Below are 15,382 nucleotides of genomic sequence, written 5' to 3'. Positions count from 1 at the left end.
GTGTTTCCCTGCGGAGCAAGCATGTTTCCCACTGAGCGCGGCTTTCCTGTTGAACAAAAATGGAGAGAATTGCTTTCTGTCCCATCCACGGGAAACAGCACATGTGTTTCTGTCCTTGCTCCAAGAGAGGAGGCAGAGTCTGGGCTGGTGTCCCTGGGCCTCCTGGTGTTGGAGAACTGCCTGAAGCAGGAGATGAAGCCCAAGCTACAAGACCTGGCTGCCACCTGCATCAGGAGCATCATGGTCACAGGTAAATCCTCCCAGGCTCCTCCTGTGGCCGTGCTGGCTGATGTGGGGCACACAGGAGAGATTTGATCCTCCAGCATCCTCCATTGCACGTCCATGGTGCTGCCACTGTGCTATGGCAGATGTGAGGAGCCTGCCTCTCCACTATCCTTGCAGGGAACAACCTGCAGACAGCTACCGTGGTGGCCAGGAACGTGGGTATGATTCACACGGGCAGCACAGTCATCCTTATCGAAGCAAACGAACTGGAGGGCTCCACTCCAGCTGCCATTGCCTGGTGACTGGCAGAAGACAGCAAAGCAAACACAGCTGCTCCCCATGTAAGCACAGCCAGGGACGGTTGCTTTCAGGCACCAGGGGGAATTAACAAAGCTTTTAATGTCTAATTAATGTTTAATGTCCAGGCTCCTTAGGCCTGGACTCCTTGCTAAGGATTTGGAAGTAGCCCTGAGGAACAGAGGAAACCGGGGGGCCAGTTTGTATCTGCTCCAGGGTATATGGAGGTGTGGTGTGGACCATGCACCTATTAGGGAGAAATAATTAATACAGTGGCTCTTTGCCCAGGGCAACATGCAAAATAACTACATGAATAACTGGCAAGGCTCTGCAGATGCAGTGGCCACTTCAGTCACACTTGAAGTGTGCAGAATTAATGCAATTTATACATACTAGTCTGGGTGACTATTTGCTGGACCAAACTTCAGCATCTAAACTAGCAGCCTGTGGCTAACAGGGATTAGTTACGCGTGGAAACACAGCTAGAAAATCAAGTACTGCCAGGCATGAAGTTTTACAAAAGGATGCTGTAGAAGGCTGTGTCCCAGGCTGCCTGGTGGGAGGCTGACGAGGTGGAAGTGAAATGGCATGTTATGACTTCAGTCTGAGAATAAACGCTGTCTTATTTCTAGGAGGTATGTGCTAATACCAAGGAAAAGATCACCTTGGAAGGAGAAACCTGCAACTGCCATTTTGTAATGAATGGAAAGTCTTATCAAGTTATTATAAAGCACTTCTACAACTTGCTGCCAAAAGTAAGTTCAGAGGAAACAAAGCACTTACTTGCCCTCCCTGTTTTATTAAGTGGCAGTGGTGTTCCAGCTGGGGAAAGGTGTTTTTCTGTCGGTAGCTGTAGTGCTGTCACTTCACATTTTGACAGCTCTGGGCAGCCTCCCACCATGCCTCAGGTTTAACCCAAACAGCTTGCTTTCAGCATCTTCTAAGACCTCAAATGACAGGGGTGGCTGTGGTGCTGCGAGCAGCTGCGCAGTGGAGTTACCCCATGGTCACCTTCCCAATTTCAGTTTAATTAAAAACGTCAGCCCCATTCCCATGTACCACTACCATAGGTGGCAATGGCCTCTGTTCAGCAGGGGCACCAGGAACATGAAATACCCATATCTAGCAGCAAAAATCTTCAATTCCTGTCCCCCAGTCCATAAAACAGCCGGTGCTGGGACAGATTTTCAGATTTTATACTCTCTGGCCAGATTTTCCAGTAGGAGAAACCTCGGGCCAAGCAGTGTTATTGCTGCTGTCATCAACCATCTGTTCTGCGCTTGGGAAGCACTTATAACGCCTTGCTGCTCTAAAGGCTGCTGCAGAGCCCGTGGTGATCGCTGGCTTCCCAGCACCTCCTACAGAGCAGGCAAGGCAGAAAACAGAGCAGGGTAAATCTGTTTGAGGAAACCTGAACCCTAAGGGTAGCAAAACCATGGTAGAGTTTGGGAGACAGGATTAGAGGGTTTTACAAGTGTCAGGCACCCATCAGGGAGGCCTGATCCTGTCTTGGTGGAGTGATGGAGGCACAAATGCTTGACCAAGGCAGCCTGTTGCTCTTTCTTGCAGATACTGGTGAACCCGACTGTCTTTGCTAGGATGTCTCCTGGCCAGAAGTCCAGCCTCGTTGAAGAGCTTCAGAAACTCAAGTAAGGTTCTCTTTTGTTTTCTTCTTGACCCAAACCAATACCGTGTTTTCTTTGAAGTGTGATCGTCCCAGCTAGCGCTGCTCCAGGCCCATCTTTCCAACCCTCCCTTCCTCCGCATGTGACCCCTGTTCACATCCTTTGTGGTCGCCTTCCTCCCAGTTCCCCTACAGGGATCCCTCTGCATCAGGAGTACCTGCACCCCTTGCCCAGACTTAGCCACTGCTTCTTGCTGGTGCCGCACAGAAGGCAGCATTAAATGAGGCTGAGATAAAAATACAGAGGCAGACCCCCACGTATACAAATAGCCCCCACTCTCAGAGCTCCCGCGTGGCTGCTGGTGTTGTCCTGGCTGCAGCTTTAGCAAAGCTGAAAACTGCCTGATGCAGTGGGGAGTTTGACCCCAAAGATGCTCCTTCAGGTCCCCCAAAGGAATGTTTCCTCCCCCAAACAAGACTCACACTGACTATGGGTATTGCTTGCTAAGCGTAAACAAGATGTAATACCTTTCTGAAAAAGCAAGTTAATTATTGGTTATGAGGTGCTTCCTCTGGGGATGAAGTTCCCTGCCCTCTCAGAGGGACCTCACGTGTGGGGGTTTGGGAACTGCTGTATTATTTCAGCAATTCCTGTGTCTTTGGGTCTACAAAGACAGTTGAGGAGAAAATACTGGTAAAAGCCAAGCTGCAGCTGCAGGAGCTGCTGCAAACCCTGCTCCCTTTCCGTGGCCCTGGTACCAAGGGGAGAACACTGTCTGGAATAAAGTGGCAGTGTTCCCTTTCCCATTACAGCCTCTTTCAAAACTTAATCCTAATTTTGCTCTGTGCACTCTGCCCCAGCCGCTCCCCATATACCACTTGTCCTCTAGAAATGGCCACTGCCTTCTCCAGGGCCAACATGAGGTCCCTGCTCTGATGTACCCGCAAGCCAGCGGGTGCTCCACCGCGGGATCAAACAGCGACGTGCAAGGTTTATGTGTTTTCCTCCTTCTTCCTCCATCAGTTACTACGTGGGTATGTGTGGTGATGGCGCCAACGACTGCGGGGTACGTAGGAGCACATCTCCTGTTCTTGTTAAATTTCATCTCTTTCAGCCTAAGGAGTGCTGTGACAAGAGGCTGCCCAACGCCACTTGTCACTAGTGCTTCCCAAGTTAGCCCATGGGTACGCTCGGTCAGCGTGGCACTGTACAATGCTATCTACACACTTTTTTTTTTTTTTATACTAACATACAGGACAATAGAGGATTACAGTTTTGATATTTCTCCCCCCAGAAATGGGGGCAAGGGAATTTTTCTTACACATTTGTTCAAATTTGTAATTGTAAATTTGAGGGTCTTAGCCATAAAAATAATTATTAGCTATTATATTATTATAATAAATGTTATCATAATATAATTTTATAATAACTCATTAGCTTGCTTTGTAAAATTGTCCATAGCCTACATCTGACCACTACACCAGAGGTGACAAGGCCAGGTGCCAGGGAGCTCATAAGACAGCAATAAAAGAAATATGAACAGGGGATTGAAAGGAATAGAAAGAGGATAAAATGGTAATTTAAATACTTTAGGAAACTGTTTAACAGGAGAGGTATGCACAAACTCTGGTGTGGGAACCAGCATACAGGGTAGTTCAAAGGATTGTAAATAGGTATAATGGGATTAAATGAACAAAAGAAATATTTAAGCTCCAGGGATGGGAAGATATCTGGAAAATGAGATCAGCTGGGCCACAGAATAGAGAAAGATCAACTACAAAGGACACTTGAAGCAAAACTGGTAAAGCACCAGTAAACATACTGCGCCGGGTGGGAGGGGTGGATGGATGTCTCTCCATCTTCTTACTCCTGTGGATTTCAGGCTTTGAAAACGGCCCATGCAGGGATACCACTGTCAGAGCAGGAGGCGTCCGTGGCCTCGCCTTTCACCTCCCAAATCCACAACGTGCAGTGCGTGCCGGAGCTGATCAGGTGGGTCTGCTGGGTGCTGCCCTGGTGCAGCCTCAGGGTGCTGCTGCCTGCTCTGAGGTCAGCGTGTGGGGTCGCGAGTGGGCGCGCAACTACCCTCAAAGATGCTGCTCAACCAAACCTAATTCCTCAGTTACTATATAAAATACAGCAGAAGGGTTTTTAAATTGTTTTTGATCCTCAAATACCAGTGCTGAGAGTTTTTTTGTGGTTTTAGGAGAGCATTGCCCATGGTGGCTGATATTTTTGGAACAGGTACAGCAGGAGAGTCACATAAAAGCGCAGGTATAACAGTGACCACAGAATAGATTTGCTTGTTATTACTTTAAAATATTGACATCCATATGCTGCACACAGCCATGGAGCAGCCAGTAATAATGCCATTTAACCAAATGTATGCAAAGAAAATTACCTGTTTGTGTAGAAGTGTGCTTGATTCCCAGAACCGTTGAGCAAATTAGTAATGAAAAAGCACTAGCAGCTTAATCCAGGTATTAAAATTGTGGCTGCAGAATAAAAACAAAGAAACAAAACACTGCAGATGAAGGGTAGTTAAGTGGCTCTGCAGTATCTTAAGGCCAAAATATTTGTATATGGAATTTGAACTGTTTTCTATTCTTCTTAGAGATCCTAAACAAAAGGAGTTACCCTCCTTAGAAGCAGAAACCATCTGTAGCACTAAAACCGCCGTATGGTAGCTGTAAGTGGGGTTTTTAGCTTTGCTTTGTGTTTTGAGCAGGGAAGGTCGAGCTGCTTTTGTTGGTTCCTTCGCTGTGGTTAAATACCTGACCCTTTACGGCCTGATACAGTTTGTCCGTACTGCTCTGCTGTTTTGGGTAAGTGTTTTGTGCCCATCTTTTGTCAGTATGCTGTGCTCACTGTAGGTTTTTATCTTTAGTGGTATTACTCGGCAGGGAAGAAAAGGCATACAGGGCTTCAAGGAATAACAAAGATGTGAAAAGCTGGATAATTACCAGCAGGGGGTAGATAGGTTGTAGGGACCCCCAGAGTCATGGACAAAGCCCAGTGATAAAACTTTACCTCTTCCAAAAGAAAAAGGGCAATAGCAGGGTGGTGAGTCCTGCCTAGCTGGGTGGTGGAGGCCCAGGAGCAGGACTTGCTGTAAAATGGGGGCTTTGGGAGAGCAGCTGCCTCTCTCAGCTGGAAGAAAAGCTTGAAAAAGAAGTATCAGGCAGATGAAGGAGGGTGGTTAAGGAAGAATTACCATTGTGTATCACCAGTATGTGATGAATCCTCTAAAAGTTTAATCCAGGAAAAGAAAAACAGCAAAGGAAATTCATGTATGGCTTTACTCTGGGCACCTCTCTTGGCTCAGTTCATGCACATCTTCTGTCCACAGTCCCGCAGAGGGTGACAGGCAAAAAGCACAGTGAGCTGCTGCGAAGCTGCAAGGTACAGCCAAGGCTTGGTGGCAAACAGGGAGCGCTGGTGGGCCACCACATGGGGACAGCTTCCCCAGCCACTACTCTGGGCACGCCAACTTTGTCCATGTCCCCACTACCTAAAGACATTTCAAAACTGGCACAAAGTGAAACTCTGGCTGTCATTGCTGTTGCTGTGGGCTGGGAGTGTGTGACCTGATCTGGCGGTCCAGAGGCGCTGGTATCTGGTGGGAAAATATTCAAATGCCACTGGGTCGCCCACAAGTGCTATGAATTAGCAAGGGGTTCAGTGGGACCCAGCTGACAGCCTACAAGCTGGGCTTGCTAGTCTTCATGGGGGTGCATCAGGGCCGTGAGGCTGCTGTTGCTGGTGTGATATTGCTTATTAGGGCCAGGCTTTGCAGCATTTACCAGTGATGAGTGGATGGGGGTCTATGTGCGGCTCTGCTTGCCCAGCAAACACAGAGGGATGCTGGTGGGTTGAGCTGCCATGGACTGCAAATGTCTCCCGTTTCTCTCTAGTGAGCTTGACTGAAGCCTATCCAAAGCTGGCACCTTATCGCCCTCCTGGCCAGCTCATCTCTCCTCCCTTGCTGCTCTCCATCATCCTCAACCTGTGCTTTACAATAATCATGCAAACCCATGGCTTCCTTCTGGTGAAGCAGCAGCCCTGGTATGTAGCGCTGGCCAGCCAGAGGCAAGTCCCTCTTTCTGTCTCTGATCCCCAGCTTGCAGATCATGTTGCTGCTGTGTGCGGGGGACGCTCCAGTCTCCCTCCATATTCCAGAGCTGAATTGTATTATATATTATATATATAACATTATATAATATATTATAATATATGTATTAATGACCAGCATATCATCACGCAGAAATGAACCGGTACGGCAGGAGGCCCAGTGAAGTGTTTCAATGGGGATGCTCCCAGATGCCAGGGCTCCGCTGGGGCCGTTTCCCTGCGGCTGCATGGATGCATCACAGGGCGAGTGTGCCAGAGTGGTGTGCAGGCAGCTGGGGCACGCATCTTCATAGCCATGTCTCTTGAACACTGCTATCGTTGCCCACTTGAGAGCCAAGATTTTGGCACAAACCAGAAAATTAAGCTGAGTTTTTTTGGGATTTGTGGGTTTTTTGTTTTAAAACATGTGGTTTTCACTCCTGTGGGCCATATCTGGTTATAGTAGGCTGAGTTGGGAAGAAAAGCGAATTGCTGTTTGCAGCTCACTGTTGCTGGAGAGAGCAGAAACAAAATTCTGGGTGTTACCTTACAGACATTGCTCTCCAGGGAACCAGACCGTGTCCCCCACCAGCCCAGGGGGAAACGGTACCAGCAGCGGTACCCAGAGCACTGTCCTCAGTTATGAAGACACTACACTGTGGCCACTGTCTTCTATCAACTGCATCATGGTGGTCTTTGTCTTTTCCAAGGGAAAGCCCTTCTGGAAGCCCATCTACACCAACTGGGAGTAGAGCTGGAGTAACGTGCTCCACAGACTCTCATTCCTGCCCCAAAATAACCCTGGCAGGAGAGGCTTCTAGGGAAGGGATGCTGTGGATTTTTCTGTACCCACACCAGTGACTGGCATGTAAAATAATTGTTGGTGTATTTGAGCTCCTACTTCTCTGTTTCTAAAAAAGCTCCGTGAGCACTGCTTATGTTAGCTTCTTCCTGGAGATGAGAAGCAGCAGAGCTGGGAAAGGAGACTGCATCTTATTTTGGAAAATGTGTGCTTTCCAGGGGATGATGGGCTGGATTTAGAGCAGAACTGTCTATTATTGTGAACACAGAGAGCATATGAGGATCAGATGTATTTGTTTCAAAATACACGCATCAAAAGAGTTCCTCTGAGATTCACAGTCTTACCTTGCCTGACTTCCATTCCTAGAAATGAGAGAGAAAAGCCCGTGATAACATCACTGTTAAAATCCTCTCACAATAACCTTTCTTTTTCTGTTTGTGTTTTGCTGAGATGATTTAGCTCTTCTAGCCATCAGTTGACTGATAGCTCCTTTGCACTTGCAGCTCGTGGATGAGAGGGCAGGACTTTGCTTAATCTTAGCAGAGTTGATTTTGTTAAGTATTTTGTTAAAAGGCAGGTCCCAAACCCATTTCACAGAGCACTGATCACCTGCAGAAAACAGGTGAGCCCAGAAAGAAGCTGCCCAGCAAGCAGCCAGGCTGAGACGGGACAGAGGACTCTGTCAGCTGAGAAATCTGCACGCGCTTCTCTGTGTTTTGTCCCTGTTTGGGGACAATTCATTAGGAGGAAGCAAAGGGCAATTCCCTTGGTTTTGCCACCCACTCAGCCCTGTCCCCTCTCCTCCCTGGCTGTGAGAAGGTTGCCAGCAGGCCGTTGCAGCTGTTGACCCAATTTACCAGCTAGCTTTAAGATGCTCAGCTCCCGGTAATTGCCAGGAATTTGGTGCTTCTGGAGGTCTGAGCCATTTGCCATTGCTCTGTGGCCTCCTGCTCCTTTGGAAGAGGATGCAAATCCAGACAAACTCTTCCTGTGGAAGGCACAGGTATAGTCGACCTTTGCACCCTGTGGGTCACAGAAGCACCTGGCTCTCCCTGGGAGGGCAGCCCCTGAGAACAAGCAGCCTCCTCTGCTGCCTGCGGTCCAGGCGTATGGGTGAGCCTGTGGGAGAGCGAGCGCAGGGGAAGGGATGCTGGCGTGGCTCACAGCAGTGCCCTTTTGAGGCAGTTTTCTGTGGTTGTGCAAGAATCAGAAAGTGCCAAATCACTTGTGCAAGAAAAGCCAGTGTAGGTGGTGAGCTTTGCGACAGGCTGCTGGGGAGTAGCTCCTCCAGTTTTAATTCCACAGCTCTTCTTTTAGCGGGGGAAAAAAAAGAAAGATATTTTACATGATGGCAGTTTTACAGCATTAGCACTTGGGGCTCCTGTCAGCATATTTACAGAGTTTGGTCACCAATCCCCCTCCCTCCCAGGGCCCCAAATGCTCTTCTTTCCCTAGATGTATTTTCAGTCCTCCTGGCCCTCCAGCTTGCAGTCTGCCTCTTCCTCCGCTGACATTGATGCTGTGTACAGTGGCATGCAGGTAAGTGCAAACAAAAAAGTGCATTTTCTTTTCATGCCACGCATTTTGCTGGCCCTTTACCTAAGTGTACAGAGCAGAAGCTACAGCTATGGCCATCTTGGAAACGAATTTGCTGATCTGATGCTGACTGGGCAGCCCTTTCAAACTTCTCTAACATCCTCCTGACAAGGGCTTGATTAATGAGACAGTCCTCCTCTCCTCTAAAGACTGGGTGGCAACAGGGAGAACAAAAAGTGCTTATAGCTTGCTGAGCTTTTCTTCTTGACAGAAAAGCACAATAGGGTGGATTGTGGTTTTGCATGTTGGAGGAGGCTTGCTGGCCAGAGAAGCGAGTGGGCAGGGATTGCTGCTGCTCCCCCTGCCCCGAGCACCATGAGCTCACTTGGGGCTGCAGCTGCCTCGGCCCTCCCGGGCGCTCAGCCAGGGCACAGCGCAGGCAGCTGCCTCCAGCCGTGCTGCCCAACATCGGGAATGGCCGAGCCCTGCGGCTCGTCCCCGGCCATCCTGCACGGGATGGACTCGGGTGGAGGACTGGCGTTAGGGTGGGCATACACAGACGGAGAGGAGCTGCACGTTATGCACTAGCTGCAGCTCTCCAGAAGTATTTGGGCACTGGATCCTGCCCCAGGCACCTGATCTGTGGGTTTCAGCAGTAGCTTAAGTAGCCAAAATAAGTTAGGCAGCTCCGTGCCGTGGGGAATCTGGCACCAAACCTTCCAAGATCTCTGTGACAAGGAATTACTGTCACTTCCTACTGCCTCCTCCATGCTTGCCACTGGGAAAATGTTAGTCAGCCTCTCAAATCATTAGGAACAGATGCAAATCTTGGCAAAGCATTTAAACCTAATTGCTGTTCATGTCTTTTCCAACAGTTTCTTTGCACTCCTGTGATCTGGAGAGTTTACATCTTACTGATGCTCTTGGTCACCTTTTTTGTATCTTTTTTTTACGGAGGTGAGTGCATTTGTTTACCGCCTGTTCCCCAGGGTGAACAGAAGCAGTGTCTGGTCAGGTCTTTCTATCCCCATTTGCAGCAGCACTCTCTTCCTGCAGAAGCATAAAGCATCAGGCCTTTTTTTTTTTTCCTTAAGACTCAATGTGTGTCAGTCAAATCCATTTTATGCAGCCCCAGAGATGATTTAGACCACATCTCTTAAGCCTTTAGAGAGGGAGGGAGTTGAAGTGCAGCTGCCTGGGAGGAGCCTGCTGCCCCAGCTCCCAGGGGATGGGAGCCAGCAGCATGGGTCAGGGGCTTGGCAGTGATTTTGAAACAACTACTTGCCTCTTGTCCTACAATCGACCAGGCCAGAGACTGCGCTGGCTTGTGCCACTGGATATTGCAGTAATGACTAAGCCCTAAAGTGTTTTGTGGGTCAAGGCTGGCTGTATCCAGCACTGGGTATTGTCCCCTGCAAGGAGCAGCAGTGCCTGGTTGTCCCACAGCCCCAGGAGGAAAATCTTGCCCCTTGATTATCCCCTTCAGCTAAACAGATTGAGATCAGCGTTGTCCTGCTATAACTGAGCAGAGCCTTCCTGTGGATGGGGAAGGTGGCATTTGGCAGCCGTGTTACTGAAGGGGACTGCACGTGTAGCAAGGGATGGCTTTTGTCCCCGAGTGGTCCTCCCTTCCAGTGAAGGGCAACAGCACTGACCCCGCGCCATGTCATTCCGCAGGACGTTATAGAATCATAGAATCATTAAGGTTGGAAAAGACCCTTTAGATCATTGAGTCCAACCGTTAACCTAGCACTGCCAAGTCCACCACTAAACCATGTCCTCAAGCAAGTCTACCCTCCTTTTAAATAGCTCCAGGGATGGAGACTCAACCACTTCCCTGGGCAGCCTGGTCCAATGCCTGACTACCCTTTCAGTGAAGTTTTTCCTAATACCCAGCCTAAACCTCCCCTGGCGCAGCTTGAGGCCGTTTCCTCTTGTCCTATTGCTTGTTACTTGGGAGAAGAGGCCAAACCCTGCCTCGCTACAACCTCCTTTCAGGCAGTTGTAGAGAGCAATAAGGGCTCTGCTCAGCCTCTTCTCCAGGCTAAACAACCCCAGCTCCCTCAGCCGCTCCTCCTAAGACTTGTTCTCTAGACCCTTCACCAGTTTCATTGCCCTTCTTTGGACACGCTCCAGCACCTCAATGTCCTTCTTGTAGTGAGGGGCCCAAAAGGTTATCTTGCAGAACAAGCACCTCTGGCTGCTGATTAAAGCCTGGTTTGGGTACAAGTCAAACAGCCAGTACCGAAAATGGCAGAGGATGCTGCAGAGGGATCCCAGCTGACCTCCCATGAATGCAAAAGACTACAGCAAAAAGTATGGACGAGATTTACATTAACCCCACCTATGAATACAGCGCTGAGGACTAGGCAAGACCCTGCAGCCAGGCATGGGGCTGTGCAGTGCTGGCAGCTTCCCCGGCTTGTGCTGAACAGCCTGTGTTTTCATCCTTTGACGTACACCAGATTCAGATGTTTGATGTCCCTGCACAAACCCATCCATTCAGGGGCAGGCTGGGCCTGTGCTGTCTGTGCCCCGGAGCACAGGCAAGGATTATTCTCTGGGCTGCTGGTAAAATAACAGCCTTGACTCTACTCCATGGCAACAGCAGATCTTGGGCCTTGCCAACATCTCCTACAAAGGCTCAAAAATACTGAATACAGCAAAGCGATGGCTTCTGCTGCTCCATGTCACACTTTCACTCCATGTTTCAGCCACTGCTCCGCCAAATCCAGTCAATGCACCCATCAGGCTCGATGGAAGGGCAGTCCAATACAATTGACCTAATCTTGACCGCAGAGGAGCACGTGTACAATTGCAAAACCCCAAGTTAAATGAAATGCTGTGGCTTCCAAGAACGTTCCCCAGATGAAGTAATTCCAGTTTTCTTGCATCCCAGAGTGAATTACAGATGTGAGAGGGTGCATACACTGCCCTCACCCAGCTCTCCCTTGCCAGCTCTTGCAGACATAATCCTCTGAGTACAGGAAAGGTTAAAGCTCACAGATTGCTGTAAGACCAGCCTGGGAAGGCTGGAGAGGATATGCTCCACTTAAGCTTGCAAAGGCAGAGGACAGCAGAGCTGCTGGGCACACATGACGCCCCAGTTCACGCTCAGCTGCTGCCACGTCCTGGCCCAGGTTTGGCGTCACGTGGCAGAAAGCAGGGCTAAGCCTTGGCTTCTTGCTGTAACTAGGTCATGCCACGGAGCAGGGGTTTTAATGTGCTCTGGCGCACGGCTGCTGGACAGGCACAAGAAACTGAGCCCCTCTCTACTTGCTCTTTTATCTTCAGTTGTTCAACAACCTCATTAGTTTAGCCATGAAAGAACTTTTGATTACATTTGCAGGAAGCAAAAAAGGACTTTCAGGTTCACTTTTATTTTAATATGGGAAAACATATTATAAAAGAACTTTATTTAAATGTAATAACAGAGGGCACTACAAAATATGACCAGAAGTCTTGGTTTTGTTATTTCAAACATTGAAACAACTGATGTTTAAAAAAAGCTTCTGATCCTATGTAGATGTTAAGAGCAGACAAAAATAGCAGGCCTCTTACAGACAGCTCTTTTGCTCTCATCTCTTCTTACAGTCCAGGCAGTTGCATGTGGTGAAAGCAACACAGGATTTAATTTCTTACATGAGGTCTGCAAATAACATGGTTCCAAACACACAAGCTAGATACTCCTGGTAAAGAGTAACAAATGACACTTCTCCAAAACAGTTTTCTTCTAAGACAAGCCACACATCAGCTTTGTGACAAGGAAATAGTGGGGCTCTATAGATCTGGAGATGGGGCGTAGGTGCAGCCACAGCTCATTCTCCAGCTATGTTGCCCACAGCACTGCAGGGACCCTGGCTTTGCCTTCCTGCTGGCTGGAGGAAGATCGATCTTGTGCTGGGGCTACAAACTGTTTAAATTCAACTTCTGGTCACTGAAGAGCCAATGGCCCCAGCTCCAGGGGGCTGCCCTTGCAATCCATGGTGATCTTTCTTTAAACCTCAGTGCTTTGGCAGCCCAAGGAGTAGAATCATAGAATGGTTGGAAGTGACCTTAAAGATCATCTGGTAAGCTTGGTCAGGTCCAATGCCAACAATTACTACACTTACAGGGATGAAGAGGGAAATTTCAGTGGCACAGTAGTCCCAACCTAGAACAGCTGCCAGAGAAAAAGCTAGCTGGGTTTTTTGTCAGACCCCCCCCAGACTGTGAGTCTGCTGCTCCCAAAGTCAGAAAAGCCAGGGAAAGGGATGTTTTCCAGGCAGACGGAAACAGAGCAAAGCACCATCATGCCAAAACCAGAGCACTCATTTAAAACAGAGGGATACAGCCTGTACGACCTGCCCTTCCTTCCTCCCTCCCACCCTCGCAGGATCAGCTCAGTTTAGGCACCACAGGCACAGGCTCTGAGACAGAGTACATGCCTTGTCTGCCCTTTCGCAGGCCTGGGAACATGGGGTTTTCCACTTGCAGAAGCCCTTAGCTGGAGGACACACAATAAACCCTCAGCAATCTTTTACATTACTTTTGATTAAAAAAATAAAAATGTTAGGGTTGAAATAGGTTATTCACAGAAAGGGCCCACAGGATGTAGCTGATAAAACCAGGATGTGTGTAGAAAGCCCGTGGCAGCCCTCAGCAGAGCACCGGGGGTGTGAGGATGGAGAATTTGCTTGCAAGCGCTCCCAGACTACCACAAAAATCATCACAGGCAATGAAATAAAAGCAGATGTGGCAAATAGGCTAGTGCCGCTCTCAGCAAGGGCAACACAGTTGTTAGTAAGTCTCGGTGGCAGCTGTGGCCACAAACTGTCCTGGGTCCCTCCCGGCCAGGGGCTCCCTGCCCTGCTCCGAGCTCATCCCAGCGGCCCATCAGTACTGTCTCTCTCTGGATCTGCTCCGGAGCAAGCCCAGCAAGGAGAAGGCACCGGCGGCAACTGTTACAAACCCAATGGCACCAATTGCTCGGTTGGCCTGCAAAGGCGAAGCAAAACACAGGCTGGAAATGTGATAAGCTTTTTTTTTTTTTTTTACCCCCAGGCACACTAATGAAGAGCAGGCAGAGATAATCAAAGCAATTAAATGAATGAGAGACACCTGCCCCATAAGCAGAAGGGGTAACACCCAGGCTTTTATCCTCGGGCTGTGGCATTCAGTAAGATGGCACTATCAGGGTGCAGACAGACCATGCTGAACCTCCTGGGCCAGGGTCTCCAGTGAGGCCAGAGGCAGTGATGATCTGGACCTCGTGCCTGGGGCTTTGCTGTCCCCATGCAGTTTGCAAGCTGTGCTCTGGTCCAGGGGCTCACACAGAGCAGCAAGGAGGTGCACTGTGGGGCACGCAGGGGCTTACCCCGTGTTACTTACCTGGTCAGAGACCCCTTCGCCGTAGCGGAGCAGCGTCACGAAGTGCTCGCAGTTGTTGCCGAGCAGGTCGTAGGATACCTCCTGGTCAATGAGGTACTCAGCACGCCGGATGATCTCCTCCACTGGGAGGGGAGTGTAGGTGCCGTCGTACTTGTTGTTGATCTGGTAGGTGTCGTTTCCCACCACGTCCTTCAGGAGCTGCATCCTCACCCGGGCCTTTCTGCTGAACACTGACTTGGCGCTGCTGAACGTGGCTGGGGGCCCTTCATCTGGGGAAGGCAGGGATGGGATCAGCCAGGCAGGCCCTGTCTGGCCCCTCCAAGACCTCAGAGGGGTTTCTGGCTGGCTCCTGGAAATGCCATCTACACACATGGGGTCCACCACTGGTCTGTGGAGGGAGACTGGGTTCCCAGGTCACCCCAAAGCCCCCTCTGCACCCTGCTGGGCTCCGCCAGCCTTACCTACAGGTGTCACATTGATGATGTACCCGTCCCCCAGGTAGAGGGCCCAGTGCTGGTAAGCTGGCCGGAAGATCTCGATCAGGTCCCCAGGCTGGGGGTCTCCGGGGTGGGCGGCGCTGAAGCTTTCGATAGATGCCATCTCAAGAGCGTGAGGTCAGGACATGCCCCTCTTGCTGGGCAGGCTCAGTGCAAGGCACGGTGGAGAGGGGAGATCTGGGATGTGCCAAGGGCATCTGCTGGGGGATCGCAGGCAGGGAGATCATTAGGGCCTGGCACTGGTACTGCCTGCGGAGCATCGTCGAGTTGGCACCCAACCGCTGCTGCGGAGGTGCCCCTCTCTGCAGGGCCCTGGCTAGGGCCAGCCGGTCCCGCCCGCTACCGACGCGCTGCCCTCGGGTACGAAATGCAATCGCCCCCTCCCGCCCAGCGCTGCGGACGGGCGAAGCCGTGCCGGGCCGGCACCAGCTCGCAGCGCCCGTCCCCGGCTCGCCCTCCGCGGGCCGGCGCTCCGAACCGTCCCCGCCGCAAGGCGCACGGCCGGCCGCGCTCCTCTCGGGGCTCTGCTTGTGCCAGTACCGGGCCAGCCCCGGTGCGGGGTCGCAGCTCCCCGGGGGGGCACCCGGGGCGCCCAGCCCGTCCCCAGGCTTTGGGGCACCCCCGGGAGCTCGGCAGAGCCGCGCCCGCCGCCGGCACCCCTGCAGCGCAGCACAGCACCCGGCACCCCGAAGGGGGCCACATCCTGCTGGCAGACGCCTGCTCCCACCCCCGGCGCTGCCCCGCATCCCCGCGCCGCGCCCCGCTCACCGCCGGCGCCCGTCCCGCCGCTGCCCCGGCAGGGCTGCGCCCCGGGGGCGGGGGGGCAGCGGCGGAAGCCGGGCCGGGGCCTGGCTCCTCCCGGCCGCTGTAAATAACGAGGAGCCGGGCGGGTTCTGGGTAGGCGGCGCTTGCCCGGGCCG

At 51.1% G+C, this 15,382-nt stretch overlaps 2 protein-coding genes across 4 annotated transcripts in view; one reads left to right on the top strand and one right to left on the bottom strand.

Annotated features, from left to right (window-relative positions):
* LOC309593896 (putative cation-transporting ATPase 13A5) overlaps nucleotides 1-11,307 on the top strand; it is a gene marked incomplete at its 5' end in the record, with an annotated part of 35,531 nt that extends 24,224 nt beyond the window's left edge. The window contains 16 exon segments of the mRNA XM_082319047.1: nucleotides 126-250; nucleotides 403-524; nucleotides 528-566; nucleotides 1,155-1,277; nucleotides 2,092-2,171; nucleotides 3,171-3,213; nucleotides 4,030-4,139; nucleotides 4,876-5,000; nucleotides 6,062-6,236; nucleotides 6,811-7,005; nucleotides 8,489-8,563; nucleotides 8,565-8,598; nucleotides 9,471-9,552; nucleotides 10,758-10,876; nucleotides 10,880-10,900; nucleotides 10,905-11,307. Of these exon segments, the coding sequence (XP_082175173.1) occupies nucleotides 126-250; nucleotides 403-524; nucleotides 528-566; nucleotides 1,155-1,277; nucleotides 2,092-2,171; nucleotides 3,171-3,213; nucleotides 4,030-4,139; nucleotides 4,876-5,000; nucleotides 6,062-6,236; nucleotides 6,811-7,005; nucleotides 8,489-8,563; nucleotides 8,565-8,598; nucleotides 9,471-9,552; nucleotides 10,758-10,876; nucleotides 10,880-10,900; nucleotides 10,905-10,964 (1,528 nt within the window). The 3' untranslated portion in view covers nucleotides 10,965-11,307.
* A 655-nt stretch (nucleotides 11,308-11,962) lies between these two features.
* Nucleotides 11,963-15,324, bottom strand: PLAAT1 (phospholipase A and acyltransferase 1). Of its 3 annotated transcripts, none has more exons than XM_082320442.1 (4): nucleotides 15,231-15,324; nucleotides 14,427-14,659; nucleotides 13,966-14,234; nucleotides 11,963-13,597 (listed from the first exon to the last, which is right to left on the bottom strand). In XM_082320442.1, the coding sequence occupies exons 2-4, from the start codon at nucleotides 14,563-14,565 to the stop codon at nucleotides 13,304-13,306; spliced, it is 702 nt and encodes a 233-aa protein (XP_082176568.1). In that variant the 5' UTR covers nucleotides 14,566-14,659; nucleotides 15,231-15,324; the 3' UTR covers nucleotides 11,963-13,303. The 3 variants fall into 3 exon arrangements, with proteins under 3 accessions (XP_082176568.1, XP_082176569.1, XP_082176570.1); XM_082320443.1 differs by having other exon boundaries at nucleotides 14,427-14,662; nucleotides 15,231-15,309; XM_082320444.1 differs by having other exon boundaries at nucleotides 13,338-13,572.
* Between the last annotated feature and the right edge of the window lie 58 nt (nucleotides 15,325-15,382).

This window comes from Platalea leucorodia (assembly GCF_965183815.1).
Source record: "Platalea leucorodia genome assembly, chromosome: 8".
Classification (NCBI taxonomy): Eukaryota; Metazoa; Chordata; class Aves; order Pelecaniformes; family Threskiornithidae; genus Platalea; species Platalea leucorodia.
This window is presented reverse-complemented; position numbering and strand designations above follow the sequence as displayed.